Source organism: Astatotilapia calliptera, chromosome 5, assembly GCF_964374335.1.
Source record: "Astatotilapia calliptera chromosome 5, fAstCal68.1, whole genome shotgun sequence".
NCBI classification, from domain to species: Eukaryota; Metazoa; Chordata; class Actinopteri; order Cichliformes; family Cichlidae; genus Astatotilapia; species Astatotilapia calliptera.
In genome coordinates, this window is record NC_137426.1 from 38,759,011 (window position 1) to 38,785,042 (window position 26,032).

General features: G+C 44.3%; 1 protein-coding gene across 7 annotated transcripts in view; it reads right to left on the reverse strand.

Annotated features, from left to right (window-relative positions):
- Positions 1-9,902: 9,902 nt before the first annotated feature.
- sypl2a (synaptophysin-like 2a) overlaps positions 9,903-26,032 on the reverse strand; it is a 38,934-nt gene continuing 22,804 nt past the window's right edge. For 5 of the 7 annotated variants that reach the window (XM_026169192.2, XM_026169190.2, XM_026169191.2 and 2 more), the window contains exons 4-6: positions 24,715-24,913; positions 24,280-24,450; positions 9,903-10,520 (exon numbers count right to left, since the gene is read on the reverse strand). In XM_026169192.2, the coding sequence (XP_026024977.2) occupies positions 10,395-10,520; positions 24,280-24,450; positions 24,715-24,913 (496 nt within the window). In that variant the 3' untranslated portion in view covers positions 9,903-10,394. The remainder of the gene's footprint in view (positions 10,521-24,279; positions 24,451-24,714; positions 24,914-26,032) is intronic. The other 2 variants (XM_080301464.1, XM_080301465.1) reach the window with 1 other exon arrangement.

The following is a 26,032-nucleotide window of genomic DNA, read 5'->3' on the forward strand; positions in this document are numbered from 1 at the left end:
TGCAGACTGGACTGCTGCAGTTCTCTGTACTTTGGTTTGGACCAGGCCTCTCTTCATGATCTCCAGTTGGTCCAAATGCAGCTGCTCGCCTGCTGACGGGCACTAAGGAGCCTGTAACCCCAGCGCTGGCCTCCCTGTTCCTGTCTAATTTAACATCCTACTTTTTGGTTCTAAATCAGTTAACAGCGAGCTTCTACCTGTCTGAGTTGTGTATTTATGCTCCAGAAACAACTATAAGCTAACGTTAACGAATCCACAGACTAAAGTGTGGTGGTGACCAATGTTCCCTCTAATGTTTCATGTGTCTGAACACACAAACTCCCTGAGCGGCCCTTGGACCAGGGTGAGCGACAGCAGACGTGGTCACTGTGGTCACGCCAGCATCCAAGTTACATGTTTATTAAAATAACAAATTACAGCATTTATGTTAGACTACTTTTAATTAACTGCTTTATCCCACTTACAATGAAAACAAAAATCTTGTTCATGACCTGTGCAGCATGTTAACACTGTTGGAAGGAAAAATAACTTCAACTGCAATTTTGAAAAGACAACTTTGTTTTTTTTTTTTGTTATAAAGCTCTGACTGTATTATGAGTCTGACTCTGTGGGAGAGGGTCTGTAACTCTGTCTGCAAATACAGGATATAAAGACCAATGTTGGGCAATTAATTATATAGTTACTTCTTCAAAAAAGTAACTGAGTTTTGCAAACAACAAAGTTCCGTCTGTCCTGGGGCCTGTTCTTCGTACCTCGCTAAGTAGGTTAGCCGGATTAGATTGTTGACGATTTCGCGTGATCCTGGATCAGTCGGTTCCCCGAAGCTCATCCGGGACTTGCTGTCATAGCAACAGAGCCGTAAGCGTAAACCTGCTCGGGAGCAGGCTTACTTTATGTAAACAGGATTAGATCGCGGCCACGCAGGTATGTCCGCTTCATTTATACGAAAGCAACAGCGATATTTTTCCACTGTTTCACCATAAATAAATATTATCAATGTAACTAAAGATAATGCAGCACTTGATCCTTTTATTGATTTCACACAGATACATACAGGTCATTCCCTAAAAAAGGGAAATGTACTATTAACATTCTATTACATGTATGTGATTATTACAGATGTAATCCATATTTCAGAGTAGTAATTGTAAATTACTTCGTGTAATCAAGATGAGAGACCACGGCTATAAAAGTGAAGGTGGATTTGGGAAGTCTGTCGCAGCCATGTCCTGTCCGTATACGCGACCAACCCATTGCGGAAGGTGCAAGATTGATAAGGAGAGTCCTCAGAATCCAGCGTATATTGCGGGATAGACAGGATCCTTTAGCTCAGCGCGACAGTGTGCTCATAGAGAGATATCGATATTCCCGTGAGGGTATTATTTACTTAACCAACTTGTTGACGAGGGGGTGCAGGACCACCACCTGTCTTTTTTTCCTCTGCCCTTTTCTTGGTTGCTGTTATGAACAAACTAACAGATTATTACAGGCCAGTATTACCTTGCCAAGAGACGCAAAGCAATCTAAGAGATAAATATTACCATTCTGTAGAATACTCCTGTATTCCACTTTTACTTGTTCCCATGTTCTAGTGGGTCCTGTTGTGGCTCTAATGTGAAAGGGGATATAATATAACATATTATAATATAATATAATGCCATATGATATTGGACAATATAGTGTCATATGATAGATCTACCCTACCGCCTACTGGTGTTGGCCAGAGGGGGCGATGGCGCGATATGGCAGCCTCGCCTCTGTCAGTCTGCCCCAGGGCAGCTGTGGCTACAACTGTAGCTGCCTCCACCAGTGTGTGAATGTGAGAGTGAATGAATAGTGGCATTGTAAAGCGCTTTGGGTGCCTTGAAAAGCGCTATATAAATCCACTCCATTATTATTGTTATTATTAAATTACTTACGAGTTTGATTTGTCAGCAACTTTCTGCCAGCCCTCTCTCCTTGCTTTTGCAGCCTTTGCAGTGTTCCCTTGCGTTTTAATTAAACTCTGAAACTCCTGAAATCCCTCACTCAAGAGTTCTTGCTCTGCTGCCGGAAAATACCGAGCGCGCTCCTTCGACATTTTCGCCGACCAATCAGTGGGTTGCCGATCAATGTTTCTACTATCGATGCGTAGCCCCTTTTACGACACCCAGTGATGTCACATTCCTGCGTCCAGCTGTAGTAATCGTCAACAGCAGGTGTGTTCGGGGAACCGGATTAGCGAGCTCACGGTTAGCTCGATGATTTGATCTTGGATGTAGTAAGCGACATACGAAGAACGGGCCCCTGCTCACATCTGCAATGGTCGTACCAGGGGCGATTTTAGCCCATTTTTGGGGGTGCTTCAGTGATTCCCCAAAATGAATCAAAGCACCCCCAAAGATTTCTTACTTCTTTTTTTTTCTTTTTTTTTTCCTTTTTTTTTACAATATTTGCTGTTTGTGTGACGCACTACTAAAAATATAAAAAGCATACAGTGCTGTACTTGTTTGAGACGTAACACTTTAACAACAAAAGTATAGATAACCCCCCCTCCCTTCCAAAATGGTTTGTTCCAGCTCTCCCCTGCTCTGGCTCTAGCGCTCTGTCTGCCAGAGCGATGGTGGCTGAGACACAGCGAGCGGAGGTGGAAGTGCCTGGCTTAAAAGAGTTAGGTAGGAGTCAGGCCTTGTTTATTTTTATTTATTTGATTTTATTTGTCACTGAATGATTGATTGATTTTGAACATGACTAAAATAACAACAAAATACAGTTTAAACAACAGTGAGACAAAGAAAGGGTTGGTACAAACAGACTTAAAGGTAAACTCATTTGATCCTACCTCAACATACAACATACATGTATAATTACATACAATTCTATAAGTCTACAAACAGATGTCACGCATAAAAATCCTAATGATGAAGCTAAATATTGGGTTTAATTGTGCCTGTCTGTAGAACAAATGAAATGTTTTGAATAAAAAAGGGTCCACGCATATCTCAAATCAGGCACCAAAGTATGTATCTCATTTACAGTGACAGAGTTTTCCCTTCCTTCCTCTCCTTTTACATAAAGTATAATTACCATTATATAAGCAATCATATATCTGTGTCTATACATACATATACCTAAATAAGTATATACAAAGGAGGGGGAGAAAAAAACAAACAACCCCCCCCCCCACCTGCTCAGACCAATGTGTAAAATCTTGGAGCAGATATGGTGCCACAAAAAGTGCCATTACTGGGTCTGTGGGAGCTGTTTTTTAAAAACATTTAGACCAGCAGGTGGCGATATTAGGACATGTCCAAAACATGTGACAACGAGGCAGAATTCTGGCCACATCGATCACAGCTTGAGTCCGCCCCTGGAAACATCTGTCGTAGGATCCAAAACGAAATTAAAACCATCAGTTTATGGGTGTCCATATTAGGTAAAGAGGATATAAATGATTTAATAAAACCTGCATCATCAACATTAGGGCATAAATATTTGCTAGTGTAACCTGATTGTTATAAAGTTTCCCTGTAACTATGATATAACGTCCACGAGGGTCTGATAGTACGTTTATCAGACCCTATTCTTAGCTGTGAATGAAACACCTGCGCTCCATCCCCCACGTAGCTTCTGATGATCCTGTTTCTCAAACGGCTTTCCTGCAAGTATCCTATATCTGTCCCCAGCTTTTTAAGGTGTGCCAGAATGTTGCCCCGCTAACAGCACCATTGAGTCCTTTACAATGCCATGACACAAAATTTACTAGGTTTTAATAATTATCAATAACCATTATTTAACTTGTAAATAAAGATTTGCAACCCAATTAAACCCTTTCCCCTCCTTTTTAATAAAATGGCCTCCAAACAAAATACAAACAAACCCAAACAGAACACTGAAACAGTCGCTGCCCCTCCCTGCACAGAGGGCTCCATACAACCAAAGTATTTAAGTCTCAGCTCAGAGACACGAACATCTGACTTACCACTAAGCTCCCAAAGATTTATATTATTCATATCCAGTTTCATTTTGATAAAGTTTGATAAAGCACACTCACAGTAATAATAATATCAATAATAATAAAATTAAAGGGAAAGAAAGTAGTTCAGGCTCTGCCATTGACCTTAACCCTTGTTATGATGGTTTACATACAAGGAGAGATTACAGTGGTAAGAGAATAAACATCATCTTGTAACTTAAATCACCTTAATATTAATCCATTTAAATATTAGCTATGAATTTACCTGCGGACACATAATTCATTCTCCTTCTATAATCTTATTCATTCTCTGAAAACAGAACAAAGAAAGGAAGAAGATGTAAGAATGTCCTGAGCAGCATAATAACATATTTGACCTGAATAAGAGTTTACCACCTCAGTCAGTGAGCGTCACCGTCCGGTAACGTCTTTCTCGAGCAGCTGCCAGCGCCTCCTCCAGTTTCACCTTCCGATGTGATCAGCTTGTTGGACGGGATACATTTCTCGTGTCTCTGGAGCCGTTTGCTGTAACCACCTGGCTGGATAACACAGCTGTGTTGGATGCTGCGGAGTTTCTGCTTCAGTTGATTGAAGGTTGCTCGCATCCGCCCAGCCTCAGCACTTGTGTCGGGGAAAATATAAACTGGAGACCCGTCGAAGTGTAAGTTTCCTTTATTACGAGACAGTCTCAGGATCTTCTCCTTGTCTGTGAAGTAGTGCAATCGGATAATATCGGGCCTCGGTCGTTCCCCGCTGCGTGGTTTGGGGATAAGGCTTCTTCTCGATCAATAACAACAGGGCGGTCAAAGTTATCTACTCCAGAAACTTTGCAGCAAAATCGGTGACGCTATTCGCTTCTGCGCCTTCTGCAACACCAACTATTCTGATATTCTGTCTGCGACTTCCATCCTCTCAGGCCATGTGTCTCTTTAGCTGAAAAACATGACACCAGGTAACCTGCAGTGTGGGAAACGTGTTTCCCGACGATGTTCGCTGCCCTACAATCCGCCCTGCTCTGCAGTGAAATCAGCACCGTCCTGTTGCTCCCATTGAAGTGTATACAGCCTGTTTAAACTCTAAAACTCAACACTGTCCTGTTTGGAATGGGTACTGACTGACTGGATGCCCATTAACCTTATAACTGTTGTGTGTGTGTGTGTGTGTGTACAGATAGACAGCCAGGTGCATATAAGGAAGGTTTTTCAAAAAAAGGAGCCACATTCAGGTGAAAGTGTAAAATCAAATGACCTGTGAATCAGGAATAATGTTGGATCAGTGTTTCAATATTTATCCTTTATTAGATGTTCGTGTGGTTTGGTTATTTGCCTTTTGCTTGAAAGTACACTGAGAGGACTTTTCATTAGTGATCTTAATAGTATTTTTTCATATTAATGTAATTTTTCATCTAATTGAATCTATTTGTGTATGATTGTCAGTCCAAAGAGGGAACGTGAGGAGAAAGTACGAGGTGAGGAAGAAGCAGGTAAGCAAACAGACAGGGAGCAGTGACAGGCAGAAACTGTGAAACTGACAAAGAGGAAAACCTGATTTTACTCACAGTCTGGAAGTTGTGTCCTCCCTGTATTAAAGCTGCTAAACAGAATCTGCTAAACAAACTGGGCTGAAACATTTTGAGCCTCTTTAACAACATCCCAACATAACATTATCATTGATCGGGAGATTAAAATTAATGATATATTTGTATGTGGTTCAGCCACAGCTCTGCTAAAACCTCAGCCAGTAACAGGTCGGCCAACCTTTGGACCGTCCAGTTGTCTGTATGACTGCCGCAGTACGTGCATCACATTTGAAACACTATCAGTGCCAAAGACTGTCCTGGTGGAGCGAGCAGCTGTAAAGAGAAGCAGATGCTCTGTTTCTAAAAGTGTTTTAAGCTTGTTTCAAAGATTCTGTACTGCAGCTTTAAATGTTTTCCAAAAGCACACACACACTTATCAGTGTTTCTCACACTTGTTACAGTGTGGACCACCTGAGAAAAGGTCAAGCTCTCCCAAGCACCACTATGAAAGCATGAAAGTCATAAATCTTACAACACAAAATTAGCATCTGCAGTAAAGATGTTTTCATACATGCTACCACAGGCAGAGTTGGCTCCATTTTTTAAATGAATATTTTGTAATAATTTATTGTTTTTGGAGTGTATTTTTATGTGTCTGTATTATATTAAACACACATTAAAAGTGAATCTCTGTCCAAAAAATACACTCAGTTTACTTCTTACTCACTGTGAGCATCATTCATTATTCTCCCAGTAATGAAGGTTAGCATATGTATTTATTTATTCCAATCCATTCTTCTTTGGCAGCATTTAAATAACCTTGATCAGATTTGATGGTTTTGTTACAGACTTTTCAAAAAAGTCACAAATGTACAAAACAGTGATGTCATGTTTTGTGACTCAGGCACAGAGAGACTTGATGAATTTAAGAATCTTATGATTTAATAAAGAAATTTGCAGACTTGCACAGAGATGGTAAAGTTATGATGACTGATGACGGAGATGAAGACAGCAGACGAGGAGGACAGGGAGGAGCAGGGGTTTAAATGCACCGAGGAGACCGTCAGAGGGAACTCGGGACAACATTTAAGGACGCAGGGACTGACAGAGACGGGTTTATCTTGGCTGGCTGGGCAGCTCTCTGGGTGCTCAGCACCCCCAAAGCTCTGATCCTAGAATCGCCCCTGGGTTGTGCACGTTGTCATTAACGTGGCTTCACGCCACATCAGCCGCTTTGCTCGCTACAACACCGGTGTGGGCGCATGAGGACGCTGTCATAGCCTGTCAGCGACGTTGATTGGCTGCGTATATACGAATGTGAATCGCATCATTGGCTGGACTGTGGGATAAGGTGGCATGGTTCTGATCCCATACAGGAGCAGCCAGTCACTGACTCACACTGCAGGACAGAGTTGTTCAAGTATTCACGTTAATTGCAGGTTCGATTTTTGCAGCTTGGAGGGACCATGGTGGTGACAGAGTGGGAGGCCCACACTCTGCTAATATCAGATCTGCACAAACACTCGGACGTTTGAAATCATTACTAACGGCGCGTTTTTATGGCCTGGCTTTTAGCACGCGTTGACACAAACATTTCGCTTTTAACAGCCTTAGTTGTTGTTTTTATTGACGTTCTATATTTTACTGCATCATTGTTGTGCATTTTATTATAGTGGCCTTTTACATTGACAAGCACGTTGTGCAGCATGGCCTGTTGTGCTGTATAAATACACTTGAGCTTGAATGTGTGAGTGGCAGCACGGGTCCATCTGCTCCTGCAACACTCACAGGAGGCTAATAACACAGAGCCGGCAGACTACAACTGTAATAAGATTCTGGACCTTCTAGGGTCTACACTGGAAGTTCAAAGTGGTCTTCAGGGAATGGTATGACTCCTCCTGTGCATCTCCCCCGTTTCTGTCCCTGCCCTTTGTTTCCCCTGTCTCTGTGGTGACCTACTTTACAGAGACAGGATCCTCCTGGGAGCTCAGATTCTCCTGGACACACCTGAATCAATCTGACAATCAGCTGTCTGCCATTTAAGCTGGTCCTGACGTTCAGTTAGTCACCGCTGAGTTGTCTCCCTCCTCCTCCTCAGTGTAAGAAGCCCTGACTGTGGCACTGATGAGACCCTTACACGGCTCCATCCACCGGCTCACTCTGCTGTCAGAGGCGGCTGAGGTTTTTTAACATCTGTCCCACAATAGGATTTTCTATGAGTCTGCTGTAGCCAGTGCCATCTTCTATGCTGTTGCATGCTGGGACAGCAGGTTAACAGCTGTGCATGAACTGATGCACAAGACCAGTAACGTAGTGGGGACGGAGCTGGACTCTCTTAGGGTGGTGTCTGAGAGGCGGATGTTGTCCAAGATAAAGACAATGCTGGACAACAGCTCTCACCCACTCCATGACGTGCTGGCCAGTCACAGGAGCACGCTCAGTGGGGGACTGAGATTACCCATGATGCACCACTGAACGAGACAGGAGATCATGCCTGCCGTGGACATGGCTGCACCACTCCTCCACTGAATGCACTGCAAACGCTGATCGTGACACCGCTACCTGCACATCCTCTGCAGAGGAAATAAAGTACAGTTTGATAAGAGGGGCACCTCAGTGCCAGCATACATACTTAGCACTGTAATATGCATGTGTAATATACGGGGATGTTTACTGTTCTTACTGAGACAGCAGGGTGGAGCTTCTGCAGCAGCACAGGCTGCTTGGAGGATCTTTTAATAGAACTTACAGGTGGCGTCAACACCTGAAATACAAACGTGGACACGAACAGACGACATCATGAAGCACCAGGAAGCCCTGAACTGAAGCACAGACCAGAGGAAGAGCAAAGATGTGCTAAAATGTGAGTAACCAAAGCAGGCAGAAGTACCTCCGCTTATATCCACCTGCTGACAAACACTACGACCTCTGAGCCAACTGGAGGCCACAAAAAAGCTTTTTGTTTGTGAAAGAATCATTTGAAAGACAGGATGTTTCTAACCTTAGACACACTGCAAAAATGGAACAAAGCAGTGCTATACAGTGCTTTCATATGCACACTGTTACAGGCTAGCGCTGGTCGTTGCACACTGCGCCTAGGCCTGGTTTGTCCAGACGAGCAGGGCACGTGATCAGTGATGTCCCGGCTCCATTTGGTGCATCGCTGCTTCTGTGCCTGATTCAGTGGTAAGGAAGTGAATCATGGGTCAGATCTTTGGTGAACCAGTCTGTGACATACTGGGAGTCATGGAAGCAGCGAGGATGTACTGCCTGCTCCTAAATCAAAAACAAATACACTAATGTGTTATTGCTTCAGCAGTGCATGAGCAACTCTAGCCCTGGAGTTTCATTATAACACGAGTTATAATGCACCTGCACATAAGCACAGGGAGGCAGGGCCTCACAGCACAGGCACACTCCCAACCTATTAAAAGAGTGTGTGCTTCATTATTCTAGGTTTTCTTCATTATGTTTACAAATGGCCAGAAGCAGAGAGCATGTTTATTGATCAAACAGACACAAAGAGCAGCTGAGGTACAGAGAAGCTGCCAGTTCAGCTCTGAGCTGATGAAGGAGCTTGTTTCAAGCTTCACATGGTGCCAAACAGGACTGTGCTGAGGAATCAGCCTTTTCACATGACAGCTCGATTGGACCAGAGTGAGCATCTGACAGGTACCATGTTTCTCCAACAACCATCCAGGTCTACCTGACTCACCGATACATAAAGCTGAATATCATCTGCACAGGAATGAAACCGCACGCTACGCCTTCGAACGCTCAGCACTGTTCCAGCTCGACTCCACCACCCACCAGTGTGTGTGGACTTCATGTTCTCACTGTGTTTGTGTGGGTTATTACCAGGTACTCCGCCTTTCCTCCACAGTCAGGTGGAGTTAGGCTGTCTCTGTGTGTTAACCCTGCATCATATTTGCAATCAGTCCATGGGCCTCTCGCCCTGTGGTAGCTCAGAGGCTCCACCCTCCACGACCCCGATAAGAAGAAGAGGAGGAAGAATGAATGGATGTCTCTGAGTGAGCTGATGCTGCCACAGGAGAAAGGAACTGGTCCCAGCAGTGCAGCTCAGCGTGTGACTCCCATCGTCAGGAATAAATGAAACTGCCGCACTTAATTCATGCTGTAATCGCTCTAATAGGATATTATGGTGGACAGCATGGAACGCTGCACTGAGGTGGAGCAGGACAAGCACAGAGATGAGTCCACTGTCAGAGAAGATCGTCTGTAACCTTCACTGAAGCCGTTTCTGTGCTGAGCTCTGAAACCTGACTGAAACTCTTCAATAAGCAGAGGATCTGTTAGCTGTTTACTCTCTCCACACTGTTTGAATGAAATCAGTTCATTCGATGTGTGTGCCAGTGTTGCACTAATACGAGCTCACCCCAGTGATACGAATGAAGGAGACAGAACATATTTCAGTCACGGCTTTTTCTCCTTTGGCATCAACACAAATTCAGCATCAACAACACAAACAGTAATCAGTGCGCTGTAATTACATCAGAGCCAAACATAAATAATGTTACTAGTGTTACATGGAGACATTTAAAGTACAGTGTAGTGTAATAGTACTGCAATGAGACAAACACAGTGTGTCCTGAAAAGCTCCTGGAGTCAGTGTGTAACCAGCCTGCAGTGATGCAAGGCTTCACAAACACAGCAGACTGTAGTGTGACTGTTTCAGGCAGCATGCAACAGCAGCTGCAGTGCTGAATCTCCAGAACAAATGTTGAGGGGCCCTGCTGGGAGCTGCCACCTGTGGATGTGAGCTGAGGGTCCTGACACGCTAAAGCTGGAGGGGGCTGCTACAGACCAGTGTTTCACTGGGGGGATTTCTCTACATCAGTGTGGGACATCAAGCTTTTCTTTAAGGGTGCGTGGCTGTGCTGGGGAACCCTAACTGCATGATTAGGGTCCCGGGGCTCCGCCTTCCTGCATGGTGGTGGGGGGGGCAGGAACCTTGTGGAACGGAGTCTCCTTGTAAATGAACCAGCAGTTACCTGCCCACAGGATCAGGTTCAGAAAGCCAAAAATCTGCAGAAACACATGAAAACACAAGTGATGACATTCAAATGTAAAACATGAGAAAAAGAAGACAGAAAAACATTTCTGCCACATTTCAAAAGAGCCGTGAGCTAAACTGTTACCTTAAATCAAAGATGACTGAGCTGGCCTCAGTAACTACAGCTTCAACACACTCATTCACACAACATTTAAAGAGAACGTGTCGTTGTTTGGAGTTAACTTCTGCTGCAGCCTATGCAGAGGTCCAACTGTACTTAAATGGTTTTAAACATAACACATGAAATACTTCTTTACAAGTGAAAAAGTCCAAAGCAGCTTGTTTGAAGACGTTTCTATCAGCAAAGCCAGCTGAACCTTTATATTGATATAGTAAACTGGTGCAGGGGAACACAAGCGGTTTCAGTTTTACTGATAGTGAACAGACTGAAGCTGACTTTACATTTAAACCTGAACAGCTGTGATCAGCTGACCCTGCTGCTGCTGCTCTGAGGTTTACTGATCTTACACAACTTCATTCAAACAAAGATGCAAACACGCTTCAGGAGTTCTCCTGGTTGGCTGAGCTAACAGCACAGCAGCTGATATGCAGCTGGATCATAAGCATCATGTCTCCATATTCTGTGCTACCCTTTATGTAACCCAACTATAGCAGCACAGCGTTACTGTGGTCAGCTTTATATCCCACAAAGTATTTCAATAACAGAAAGGCTGCTGGATGTTTCCCACTATGAAAGAAACAAGTCCATATAGAGATGTGACCTTTAGCAGGTGCATGGTTCCTGTTCTCAGCTATCACATTCACCTCGGCATCAAACGTCGCTTCGTTAGTTCAGTCACAAGCTGCCATGCTCCCACCCGCTGATGACATCAGCCTTTTACAGCTGGGGGCCAAACAAACAAACAAACAAACAAACATACATGAGGATTTTCCCGGTGTAGGACTGAGACACAACCTCTCTTCTTCCTGTTCTGTCCCATCTGTCTGAGCTTTTCCATCTCTGAGTGAACAGTTTGTGCGTTTGCTGTTAATTGTTGAACATATTAAAGTTGATATGACCGGCCACGTAAAAACAAGTTGCTGCCTTTACACGCTCTCACCTTCTGCTGGGCTCGATGAAGCACCACAAACACCACTTATGAACCTTTGCATTCATTTGAAAAACAACAACCATGGACCCAGTTTGACCAGATTCCTCTCGCTGTACATGATTACACCACTGGGACTGCCTGTGTGTTACTGCTTAGGCTCACTGGGAAACTGGTGAACACTCCCTGTTCCACAAGCTCTTACAGTTGATATGTACGGTGGCCCCTAGAGACAAAACACGTGCAAACTCCAAAACACAACGGAAGTGCTCCAGGACGCTAGGGGCAGTGTTGAGCTTTTGTTACCTAGTAACTACACAAGCCAGGAAGTACCAATGACCGGATTTGGGCTGTATCCCAATTCAGGGTTTGCAGCCTTAAAGGCCACATTTTAAGGTCGATTACATCACAGCAACATGACGAAGGGTGTCCCAATTCAAAGGCTGCTCGAAATGCGGCCCTCAAATGCATCCTTCATTTCCCTGAATTTTAAGGATGGGTCGGTGTAGACTTCATGGCCCAACATACAGTGGGGCAAAAAAGTATTTAGTCAGCCACCGATTGTGCAAGTTCCCCCACTTAAAATGATGACAGAGGTCAGTAATTTGCACCAGAGGTACACTTCAACTCTCCAGGAAAGCTCTCCAGCGAGTAGTACGGTGCTCTGAACGGATAATTGGAGGTGAGCTTCCCTCCCTCCAAGACATCTACAGGAAGCGCTGCCTGAGGAAAGCGGGGAGGATCATCAAGGACTCCAGTCACCCCAGCCATCAACTGTTCAGACTGCTTCCATCAGGAAGGAGGTTCTGCAGCATCCGGTCCCGTACCAGCAGACTGAGAGACAGCTTCTTCCACCAGGCCATCAGACTGCTGAACACGTCATAGACACCTCAGCTTCACTACTGGAACTTTAACATTATGCACTCCATACTGTACAGTAATGCCACTGTTTTGCACATATTCAACTCTGTATATTTTATATATTTTATTTATTGTTTACTCTATTTAATTTGTAAAATGTGTACACACACACACGTAGAAAAATATTTAGTATACACATCCAGAAATGCATATACTATTATATATTGTACATATATTTATTAGTTTCAGATGTAGCCATTCTTGTATTTTGCTTGTTTACATTATTGTATTTTGCACAACTCTGTTGCTTGTGAAGCTCGCACACAAGAATTTCACTCACATGTGCTGTACCAATGTACCTGCACATGTGATGTGACAATAAAAGTGATTTGATTTGATTTCAACTGTGAGAGACAGAATGTGAAAAAAAAAATCCATGAATCCACATGGTAGGATTTGTAAAGAATTTATTGGTAAATCAGGGTGGAAAATAAGTATTTGGTCAATAACAAAAATACAACTCAATACTTTGTAACATAACCTTTGTTGGCAATAACAGAGGTCAAACGTTTACTATAGGTCTTTACCAGGTTTGCACACACAGTAGCTGGTATTTTGGCCCATTCCTCCATGCAGATCTTCTCGAGAGCAGTGATGTTTTGGGGCTGTCGCCGAGCAACACGGACTTTCAACTCCCGCCACAGATTTTCTATGGGGTTGAGGTCTGGAGACTGGCTAGGCCACTCCAGGACTTTCAAATGCTTCTTACGGAGCCACTCCTTTGTTGCCCGGGCGGTGTGTTTTGGATCATTGTCATGTTGGAAGACCCAGCCTCGTTTCATCTTCAAAGTTCTCACTGATGGAAGGAGGTTTTGGCTCAAAATCTCACGATACATGGCCCCATTCATTCTGTCCTTAACACGGATCAGTCGTCCTGTCCCCTTGGCAGAAAAACAGCCCCATAGCATGATGTTTCCATCCCCATGCTTCACAGTAGGTATGGTGTTCTTGGGATGCAACTCAGTATTCTTCTTCCTCCAAACACGACGAGTTGAGTTTATACCAAAAAGTTCTACTTTGGTTTCATCTGACCACATGACATTCTCCCAATCCTCTGCTGTATCATCCATGTGCTCTCTGGCAAACTTCAGACGGGCCTGGACATGCACTGGCTTCAGCAGCGGAACACGTCTGGCACTGCGGGATTTGATTCCCTGCCGTTGTAGTGTGTTACTGATGGTGACCTTTGTTACTTTGGTCCCAGCTCTCTGCAGGTCATTCACCAGGTCCCCCCGTGTGGTTCTGGGATCTTTGCTCACCGTTCTCATGATCATTTTGACCCCACGGGATGAGATCTTGCGTGGAGCCCCAGATCGAGGGAGATTATCAGTGGTCTTGTATGTCTTCCATTTTCTGATGATTGCTCCCACAGTTGATTTTTTCACACCAAGCTGCTTGCCTATTGTAGATTCACTCTTCCCAGTCTGGTGCAGGTCTACAATACTTTTCCTGGTGTCCTTCGAAAGCTCTTTGGTCTTGGCCATGGCGGAGTTTGGAGTCTGACTGTTTGAGGCTGTGGACAGGTGTCTTTTATACAGATGATGAGTTCAAACAGGTGCCATTCATACAGGTAACGAGTGGGGGACAGAAAAGCGTCTTACAGAAGACGTTACAGGTCTGTGAGAGCCAGAGATTTTCCTTGTTTGAGGTGACCAAATACATATTTTCCACCCTGATTTACCAATAAATTCTTTACAAATCCTACCATGTGGATTCATGGATTTTTTTTTCACATTCTGTCTCTCACAGTTGAAGTGTACCTCTGGTGCAAATTACTGACCTCTGTCATCATTTTAAGTGGGGGAACTTGCACAATCGGTGGCTGACTAAATACTTTTTTGCCCCACTGTATCCCAGACTTCATAGTGCGGCGGTGGGTGTGGATAATTTTGCGGGAAAAAACCCCACAAAAAAAACAGTGGAAGCGGAGCGGCCGAAGAGTGAACTTTCAGAAGTAAGTACTGAATATGACGTCACTTATTTATGTGCGAATGTTTAATAATGAAGAACATTAAACATGACTGTTGGTCACATGTCAGCAAAGTCATGTGACATTAGTGACGTTTGTACTAACTTGGTTTTAAAGCCTTTTAAATATACGCCGTTCAATAGTCGACCTTAATCTTACAGAGATTGTGATGATTTTGTGGATAATTAAAGTCAGTCATATATCCACAAACACAACAAGCTGAAAGTCAGTGATGCTGCTCGGTTTGCAGTCCTGAACATCACGGCACAAGCAGGATCCACTGCACTGTTAATGTTAGCTATGTTATATTGCTGCCTCTGTTCGGTGGTGTCGAGCCAAACGCACTTTAACGTGTGTTTGAACGAGCTGACGGTTCACTCGTTAAGCTGAAAGAAAGATGCTTTAATCACAGCAGTCACACATGTGTCCACTGCACCATCTGGAACTCTTCTTGTTTACACTCGTAATAACACAAACACTAAATCCTGCTTCTCTGTGCTGTTGTGTAGCAGTGTGTACACCTGAGACTGTCACCTGTCTGTCTGTCCTGCACTCTCTCTCTGTTTCTTTCTCTCTGATTGTGGAATAAAAGTATGAACATGTGTTTATAAGTTACACTTGTGTTTGAATCCTGCAGCTTATCACACATTTGATGTCCATGTGTGACGACTGCAAGTGTCCAGAGTGAGGACAGACTGAGGGACCCACTGCTGCACATCATCTGTGAGGCTTTGCAGCCCTGATGATCCACCAGGACAAACTCAGCAGTGTGTGAGGAAGAGGAGGGGGAAGAGCCAGCAGCAGCTGACAGATGGAGAGAATAGACAGACTGTTCCCTGTTTGTGAAGGACTGCTAGGAAAGTTTAACATAACTGTCTGTGCTGAATCAGTCTTATTAGGTAATGTTCAAATAATGTTATCCTCCCAGTGTTTCCAGTGTGGGAGAAAGTACTCAGAGTACTCAGGGCCTTCAAGTTACACACTATGAAAGGCAGCAACAAGTTTAATGTTCAGAAACCTAAAGTCTGTATCAGCAGCAGAATGGAGCTAAAATAAACGTTTGTTTCAGTTCTATGAAGCTTTGAGTATTTTGGATCAGTAGCTGCTGTGTTTGTTGCATCATATTGCTGTGATTGTTTATATGCTTTATATATTCTGAGCTAAGTTGATCTATAGTGTTACATCATATTCTATAAGGATGTTATGTGTTTGTAGACTTTCTGCCCAGTTTGACCCATTTAGCAGACGTCAGCCTGTTTGAGGCTCTGATAGCTATTCTGTGTGACTTACAGCAGTTATGACATGGTCTGATTTTCTCACCCAATAAAGGAATATTTCATATATCAGTCTACTCTTCATTCTATCAGACACAGTTATCACAGCTCCTACATTTTCTTTTTACACATATATGTAAGCATTGAGCCAAATTTAGTACCAACATATTAAAAGAACAATATTTGTCTCTTATATATAACACATCTGTATACACACTGTCACAGATACTTGAGTGAAGATTTAAGGTGACAGGAAATATAAATAACTGCAACTTGAATCTTTACTGAAGCTCAGTGTTTGACACGGAGTTCATGTTCACTGCTGTAATAGCTAACAATGTTAATAACTATAATATTGTCCATATTATATTTACATTACCACAGTGAGATGACTTTAGTCTCATGAACAACATCAGCTAATCTTAAACGACTGTTCAGCACAGAAATGAAGCCCAACACTCATGTTCACAGTCCTGTGGTCTCAGCCTCAGATAACTAATCACACAGAGCTCGTGTAGAAACAAACAAATGAACAAAATCTGTTCTCCTTCATTAATGTCAACCACAGTTGTATGACACGTTTCCAGCGGTTAGTATCACGGTTGCTAGACCGTCCCACACAGCCCATGTGTTTGCAACCAACTTGCTGTTTATTTTGCAAATCGAGCTCAACACTGCCCCTAGCGTCCTGGAGCACTTCCGTTGTGTTTTGGAGTTTGTACATGCTTTGTCTCTAGGGGCCACCGTAGATATCAAACTGAACGAGGTAGTGAGGACCGTGTGCACAGCTGTTCATTCAGTCACTATGAAAGAAAGTCAGAGGTCCCTGGAGATCCTGAGAACCTGCATCAGTCCCTCACGACAGGTTAATGAACTCTCAGGTGAGCTCAAAGGAGCACTGAGCCGTAAACTGGGCAATGAGGATGTCATTATTAACAGCAGCAGCAGCATGCTGTGGTCTTCTTTAAACAGCTGGAGGACCCCTGGTGTCAGACAGAATGAGCTCTGAGCCTCAGGCTCTTCCAAGGCTGGATACACAGAGACAGCACAGCACTGGGATCCATTCAGGTGTCTGGATATCAGCCTGAAACACCATCCCACCATGGGACAGTCTGTTTCTCCTGCCACAGGTTTAAGCAGGTACTCAAGGGTACAAACAGCTGTGTAACCTCATCAATCCAGTAACTCTGTCATCTTAAAAACATCCTGGATGGCTTGGGCCACGACTCTGTAGTGCTCAGCTTGTGTTTAATGTGGAGCCACTGACACAGTGGATGCAGCACGAGTTTCTCTAGTGTCCAAAACAGCAGCACCTTTTACTGGAAGTGCCGTAAGAGGCTGTAGCTGGTGGTCTGTTCCAGAAGCTTCAACGTGAAGACCAGCTGCCTTTTTTTAAACAGAAAAATCTACAGTAAATGGTAAATGGCCTGTATTTGTACAGCACTTTACTAGTCCCTAAGGACCCCAAAGCACTTTAATCAACCAGTCATCCACCCATCCACACACACATTCACACACTGGTGATGGCAGCTACATTGTAGCCACAGCCACCCTGGGGCGCACTGACAGAGGCGAGGCTGCCGGACACTGGCGCCACCGGGCCCTCTGACCACCACCAGTAGGCAACGGGTGAAGTGTCTCGCCCAAGGACACAACGACCGAGACTGTCCGAGCCGGGGCTCGAACCGGCAACCTTCCGATTACAGGACGAACTCCCAACTCTTGAGCTACGATCGTAAAGTTAAAGGATCTGTTATGCAGCACGTTTCTACTCTAGAAACACCCATTCATCCGTTCACACCAGCACATGTTTCTCACATTAACACTGCAGCCACGAGGAAGCATCGCGGAGCAACAGGTTAGGCTCGCAGGCTGGAGGAGCCGAGGACAACTCGCTCTATCCGGGGCTACAGTCGCCCCAACATGACATGGATGCAGGTGAACTGACCGGCAGCCTGCTGAAGAACAAAGACTGACTGGCTGCTGCAGTGATGAGGCGAGTCTGAGGGTCACACACTGACAGAAACACAAGACCTAACAAAGTTCACGGCTGTGGAACGCCACTGACGGCATGTTGTGTCTCCTTCACTGATTTCTCAGTGCAGTAAATGGAAACTGCTTCTTACATGTGCGGCGTCATGTTTGTGTAACAAATCTGTGTGACAAACAAAGGACGGATGAAGGGGGCAATCCATTTTCTGTGCGAAAGCCTGACACGAAGCAGAGGACCGGCTTGTAGCACCTGCTTTCCATTTGATTTAGTTTTCATGGGATTGTAACTTATTTTTCAATTCAAGGACATTTCTTCCTTAAAATATTTGATGTCATGTAAACACAACTTTCTTTAAAAGCAAACAAGCAAATACTGCGTGCAGCTACATTAACATGTGTAAGAAGGAAACCAGTGAGCGCTTCCTTTGTGCTGTTGTTGTCTGGACGTTTTGATCTCATTACTCGACACAGTGATGCTTGGAGCTGTTGACTGTTCAGTGACAGATGAAGCCCTGAAGTATGTCAGCCTTGTATCGACCGCTCAAAGCTGGAGAACAACTTTCCCACTGTTCTGTTGTAAATGTGTCAGTCTCGCTGCTCTCTGAAAGAGCTTGCATGGTCTCACGCCTTTTCTTTATTTTTTGCAAACCCTCGGCCTGCTCAGTGGGCTTCGTGATGTCGTCACCTGACATGGTTTCACCTCACAGGTGAGCCTGTCAGGGCTCATTTGTTGCCTTCGTAATGGAGTTGGGACCATCAGTTGTGTTGTGCAGCAGTCAGGTTGGTGCACAGCTGACGGCTCTGTTTGACAGCTGTTAGAGTTCATATTATGGCAACAACCAATCAGCTGAGTAAAGAGAAACAGCAGCATTACTGTAAGAACTGAAGGTCAGTCAGGCTGTAAAACTGCTAAAACTTGGAATGTGTCCCCGAGTGCAGTCGCAGAAACCATGAAGCACCACGATGAGACTGTCCCACACGAGGACGCCCCAGGACAGGAAGACCCAGAGTCCCTCTGCTGCTGAGGACAGCCAAGTTAGCAGCAGCTCAGATCAGAGCCCAGATGGATGCCTCACAGAGCTCCAGCAGCAGACACATCTCTGCATGTTCAGAGCAGACTGTGAATCAGGCCTTTACGGTCAGACAGCTGCTGAGAGACCACGACTGAGGACAAGCAAAGAGCAGAGATTTGTTTGGGCCAAGAAACACAAGCAGTGGACATTAGACCATCTGTGCTTTGGTCTGATGAGTCCACAGCTGAGATCTTTGGTTCCACGCGCCGTGTCTTTGTGCAGAAAAGGTGCACGATGGTCTCTACATGCATGGTTCCCACTAGGGCTGTTCGATATAACGATATAAACATCCATCGTTTCATTTACGCTATCGTTTGTTTGGTGCTGTTGCAAAATAAACAGTTTCCAGCTGTTTTCATGTTCTGATGGTCACTGTAGCGGCTTTATTAAAGGTCTCTCTGTCTTAGATTTAATACAACCACACTACGGACGACAAGCGCCTGTTTTTATGTGTTGTTGTTAGCAACAACGACAGTAACAGCATCACGTGTCCGCTTGTTTATGTTCCACATAAACCTTTCAGAATAAAGTTTAAGATCCTGTTGAGACTTTTCAAAATAAACTGAATCACATAAAAGATGCAGATTATTTACGGATGAGAAGTAAAAAAGACGCCAGGTGCTAAAAATAAAGCTCAGACTCAAACGTTAGAACAGGCTTCTCCCCGCAGCACGCCGTGTAAGAAATACTCACAAAGAAAACGGCGCCGTTACAACTTGTGTCTAAACATGTGTCGTTTCATGCATCGTTAAAACACTCGACTCAGCTACACGACGCACAGCTGGAAACACTTCACGCAGGTCGAGCTGCCCGAGATTCACAGACTTTACAGAAAATGTTACATGTTTGTGATTTATATCGTTACCGGACGATGGATGTCTGATATCAGGATATGAGACTTTGGTCATATCGCACAGCCCTGGTTCCCACTGTGGAGCATGGAGGACCAGGTGTGAGGTGTGGGGGTGTTGCTGGGGACACTGTTGGGGATTTATTCCAAGCTGAAGGCAGACTGACCCAGCATGGCTACCACAGCATCCTGCAGCCACATGCCAGGACAGCACAATGACCCCAAACACACATGCAGGCTGTGTGAGGGCTGTTTGACCAAGAAGGAGAGTGATGGAGGCCTGGCCTCCACCCACTGAGATGGTTTGGGATGAGATGGATCCAACAGGTGCTCAGCATCTCTGAACTCCTTCCAGACTGTTGGAAACCACTTCAGGTGACGACCTCATGAAGCTCATGGAGAGAGAGCCAAGAGTGTGCAAAGCAGGAATGAAAGCAGAGGGCGGCTGTTAGGAAAAATCTAATCTATCTGACCACATGCAATTTTTTCCCGGTTTCAGTACAAGTCTATGAGAGACCAGTCAAAAAGCTTGGTTTTTGGCTGCAGACCTGTGCTATCAGTACAATTCTAACATAAAGACAAGATTATAGACGTTAGGTATGCTGAGAATAAAGCTAGCTTTGGTGGCAGCCTTCTTCACAAGGATCGCAGCTCTGCGTGTCTCTAACACAAGCCTGCTTTATATTTCTGTCATCCACATGCATCAGTCAGTCAGATCTCCCTGACAATGAGCATCTAGTTGGTGAAGGCAGAGTCCGTGTGAAGCACAACACATCCCAACAGGTCATTTTACACGGTGGGCCACACACAGCACACTTTCTGTCAGTGTGAAGATGAAACTGTAAGCAAAACGCTCCTTTCTGTAGTGCAAAGGAAACGTTTCAGTGTTTCATGACTTTGTGGAGTATGAATAAGAGACGGCTTCATCAGTAAACAAGCTGTAGAACACATGAACACAGCTAAAGGTGCAAAGTTTCTGCTTGTTTGTGGTTCAGAAATACAACAGCACGTTCAGACACTGAGCCATGGCTCTGTGCTACATGCACATACATGCTGATTGGCTGCACAGTGTGCCCATCAAAACAAAGTCCCGCCCCTGCCTGCATGGATTCTCAGCAGGGCTAGAGTGGGCTCCCACATGCTGACGGGCCATTACTAACTGACATAGGGAGTTATACCTTTGTACAAGTTTGACAGGCCTGCTAGAGGTCAGTGCAATGAGCTGGTGACAGCGGTGCTTCCAACACTTCACGATATAACTGCCAAGAATATTTGCTTGTCTGCTTTCACATGCATGTGCATCTTTAATCCACAGGTTGACTATGGTATCGGCCCACCATCTGCAGCTCTTCTGGGAAGGCTGTGCACGAGGTTTACCAACATGTTCATGGGAAATTTGGACAATTCTTCCAGAAGTGCACTCGTGAGGTCAGACAGTGATGTCGGCTCAAACTCATCCCAAAGGTCATCAGCACTGAGGTCAGGCTCTCTCACATTAAGCTCGCTCAGCTTTAGACACCTTGCTTTGTGCACTAGTGTGCAGTCAGGTTGGAACAGGATGATAACCCAACGTTTTCCCACAGTGTTGGGAACATGGAATTCTCCAAAGTGTCTGGGTATGCTGAAGCATTATTCTTCACACGTCTACCAAACACTTGCCACCAAACCCAGGCTCATCCATTGGACTGCCGGATGGACAAATGTGACTTGTAGCTCCAGAGAACACGTCTCCACTGCTCTAAAGTCTGGTGGTGACATGCTTTACACCACTGCATCCAACACTTTGCATTGCATTTGGTTATGTAAGACTAGGGTGCAGCTGCTCAGCCATGACTGCCAAACCCATTCCATTAAGCTCTCTATACACTGATCTCGAGCTAGTCTGCAGGCCACATGAAGCTCGGTGAAGCTCGGTGGCATCTGCTGACCCTGCACTGTGATTTTACCTGACCTACCGCTTTGTGGCTAAGCTGATTGGGAACCAATCGCGTCCACTTTATTATAATACCACTAACAGCTGACGGTAGCAGGGAATATTCACAGCTGGATTTGTTGCACAGGTGGCATCGTATCATACACTCCTGAGAGCGAGCCATCTCTTCACCTGTTTGAAGACTGCATGCTGCAAGAATCAGGCCACGTTTTAATACAACGTGGTTGAAGGTGAAACATCTTCATCCAATGATCTCGAAAGAGATGGTTGAATACTTTTGGCATGTACAAAGATGCTGGGGCAACCACACAGTACACCTACAGGAACTCTGTGGCCATGGTAAAAGTTCCAGGACTACATTTATTTACATTTTGAGGATATTTCTACCAGCTGTGTTTGTGCAAAGCTAACTAAACATTGTGCCATATTAATATAATCAAATGACTTTATTTCAGTCTAAATTTGATTTTAATTAATGTACTCAATGTGAACCAGTTACAGCACGTAAATAAGTACGAACCCATTCGACCCACCCTCACTATACGCCGGCTCTGTGCGGCGTCCTGCCCCACCACCTGATCTAACTCATCAGCAGCTGGTCATCAGCTGACAGCTCAGCCCCTCTCTGCACTCCAGTGTCCAGAACGTATAAATCTGGGGTGTCCTGGAGCCGTGTGCACTTAGGGACCGCCTTACGGTCAAACATGGTGTTTGTTATGGACAAACTGCGCTTTACACACTAGTCCAGTAACAGAACACCGCCCTGGTTCAGGTCAGGCTGGCCGTTCCTCCCAGTCTCACCCTAAAGGTCTAACTGTCGTTGCCCACATGAGTGTTGAAGTCTACCAGTAGGACGACAGAGTCCCCGGGTGGAGCAGCTTCAAGCACCCCACCCTGGGACTCTAAGAAAGCTGGGTCCTCTGAGCTGTCGTCCAACGCATTTTTGTTATCATCGAATTAGACATTTTATGTGGGGGTGCATCCCTGATCTTAACGCTGAACCTAAAAATCATAGTTTCCATTTCTATTCTATTTTTTGAAGCAACCAAAATCTAAACATCTGATCTCCCAGTTTGTCAAAGACTGTGCTGGTTAATGCAGCCCCTCCCACAGGGGCCTGAGCCAGTGCTGAGCCTCTCCAGGTATGGGCTCATTCAGTACCCTCCTGCCTTCTTGGGACCTTTTTGTGCCACTGCTATGTGTTAAATGGCTGCCATTTCCACTGTGTTCAGTGGAATATAACCAAACTTGCCACAGGATAGTTTTTACCTGTCAATGTTAATATTCCAGTGTGAATTCCTTAAATCAGCCTAAAATGGCTGAGCAGCAGAAATCCCCACACCCATCACCCTGGGGACCATTTTCTGCCCATTGACTTCCATTATAAACGCTATTTTTCAACCCCAAATTATCATCATATGATTTTATTTTTTCTTCTTTTCTTGGATGTCAATGAAGACTCAGGGCCTTGAAGTTTTAATTTTTAAATTGCAAAAAAAATGCAAGAAAAATAATGGCAGGTCAAAATGTATGTTGGTGCCAATCTTTGGTCCATCTAAAGGCCTACTTATAATGACAATCACATATTACTTCAACTGGTTTTTTGTGGAAATATTTAGTTTCGTTTTTTGGTTTTTGGGGCTTATAACACAGGGCGCTCATGTAATAACACTGGGATTTGAAGGGTTAAAACAACGAAAATATAATTAAAACTTTACATGAATATTTCAGGGAGAAGTAGTTTTACAAGGTTGGCTAATTTAAAGTGGAATAAAATATGGATATATGGTCTTTTTATGGCGTGGCTGAGAATGGTCCCTAGGGTGATGGGTGTGAGTTTTTTAAAGGATGGCAGGAGGGTTAAGGCTCTGCATAGACTCCATTACTCGAAGACAAAACTCAATGAAACCTTTGGTAAAGTCTCTCCCCTATGTGATAAATGTGCATTTTTGAGTGGTTTTTCAAACAGTTTGCTAGGAACATCCAGCTAAACTAACCTGGCCTGTTTGCACAGCCCGCGTGCACGTCTGGTTTCATTCCCTTATCTTTGTGTAACACCTGCCTACCCAGAGTTTCTTGCTTCATTGTGTTTTCTGTTGGTTCATTCTTCCTGTGTATAAACGTTACATGAATTATAAGAAGCATCAGTGACTGGACCTGGTCCACTAGGCTGTAACAAACCATCTAAAGGTCTGAATGGCCTCCTACTCAGAGCGCCTTACAAAATTCAAACCGGAAAAACTGTGAGAGTTTGTTGTTCCACAGATCTATGGTACTGTAAGAGTCACAATCTGAAGCTCGTCTTTGTTCAGTACCATTTTTTTCTAAAACTAACATCGTGTTCAATAACACAAACAAGCACCTGCATATTTGTAGAAAAATACGAGCTATGTTGAGTTACATTTGTGACTGTTGAGAACGAGTTCATGACCTGTGGACAGGACTTAGTTATTCAGTACACGATGCATCCTACTGCACCAGCAACGAGTTATTTAACAAACAGCTTGTTGCACATGTTTCGACATCAGCATCAGTTGAGCAAAGCCTCACGTACAAAAACAGACTTATTTTTGCTTCATATTCTTACAAGAACATGCTTTTTACATGTTTGCCGTAAACGTAGCCCTATCACTGATATCATCGATGTAAGCCTTTGTAAGCAACACTTACCACAGAGGCGTTGAGCCTGCCCATGGAAGGAAACTCTCCTGCTTTACAGCTGGTACACAACTGCACCAGGCGGTTGGGGTCAGTGGCATATTTAACGTCGGTCAGGCCTTTGCCCCAGGCCGAGGAGGACACGAGCCAGAGGAAGGCAAAGGCAGCGGTCAGCAGCAGGTCCTATCAAACACAAATGCTCACCAATGTATGCATGTATAGTTTTCAATGACACACTGATGTGGAGTTACATTTGCAGATTATAGGATGTGAACATTTTTACTTAAGCAGCATAGAGGAGGACAAAGCTTTCTCCGATGCTTACACCCATCAGCCATTAAACCCACTCCAAGATGAAGCCAGTAACACTGGTCGTCTTGTTACCATGCAGCAAACCTTCCGTCTGTAGCACCCACATGCTCACTGCTCTACAAAACGTGTACTCACTATGACGGGACCACGGCTGGTCTGCAGGTAGACGCTCCGGTAGCCCAGGTAGACTATGAGTGTGGCGGTGCAATAAAGGAAGGCAAACACACCAACACACACAAAGAACTGTGCTGAAGAGGAGAAGTCGCCCTGCAGATAGGTCTCAGTGCACGAGCCGTTACATGATGGTGGTAGACAATACGGTTTCATTGCCAACCTGAGGAAATTAGAGAGAAAGAAGGCACATTCACCCGCTGCTCCCAACACATCTGGTTTTATTATTTGACTTCAGAGAACACAGCTGCTCACCTGAGTTACTCTTCTATCCAAGGAATGCAAGAGGAAAGAAAGGATTCATCAAAAGAGACTCCGAGTAAGCCTTCAGCTCCACTCCATTACACAGTTTACAGGGACTGGAGTATGGAAACTGACAGCTTTCTTACAAGAAATTTGTCATCTGTGCAACATCTGTAAGTGTGGCCCCCTTGTTCTTTTTAAATGAGGAAACAAATGGAAACTCTCCTGATGTGATATGCTACATTGTGCCAATAGTCCTCCACTGTGTCTGCTTGGGATGAACAGGCTAAGAAATGAAAGCTCTTTATTGAAATGAATAATTAAACAGCATAGAGAATGCAGCATGTTTAGGTGGAAGCTAGTGAGCCAACTTCCTGCTAACTTCTAACTCTGTTAAATGTAATAAATCTTGTTTCCATGGATGTTAAACTTCATAGTTACACCTGGTAAAGCAGCAGCGCTGATCATTTTATTACAGATGGAAGAATTTAGACAGTTTTTTTTTATAAATTTTATTTTCAGTCACAGCAGCATGTTAACAACAAAACATTGAACATACAGTAGTTTGCTGTTCAGTATTTACAATACCCCAAAAGATAACAGAAATAGAGAAGGAAAAAACAAACAAACAAACCAAAGAAACCCCTACAAAACAACGAAAAACAAACAACAACAAACAAATAGAAAAATAAAATGTATAAGGGACATTCAGTGTACAGTTAACTATGATAGTGATATAGAGATATGGCATCCGGTCATGATAAGGTGGTCATTTTAAATGTTTCCATGTACATCAGGAATGGCTGCCATGCCTTAAGAAATTTGGTGGTTGAACCTGCCAGTGTATATCTCATCTTTTCTAAATGTAAAAACCTCATGAGCTCCGCAAGCCACTGTTCATGTGTGGGAGGAGCTTCCTGCTTCCATCTTAAAAGTATAAGGCGCCTTGCGATAAGTGAAGCAAAGGCAATAGAATTCGAAGTGATGTCTTGAGGTATCACCCCAAAGATAGCCGTTAGAGCAGAAGGATCATATTTAA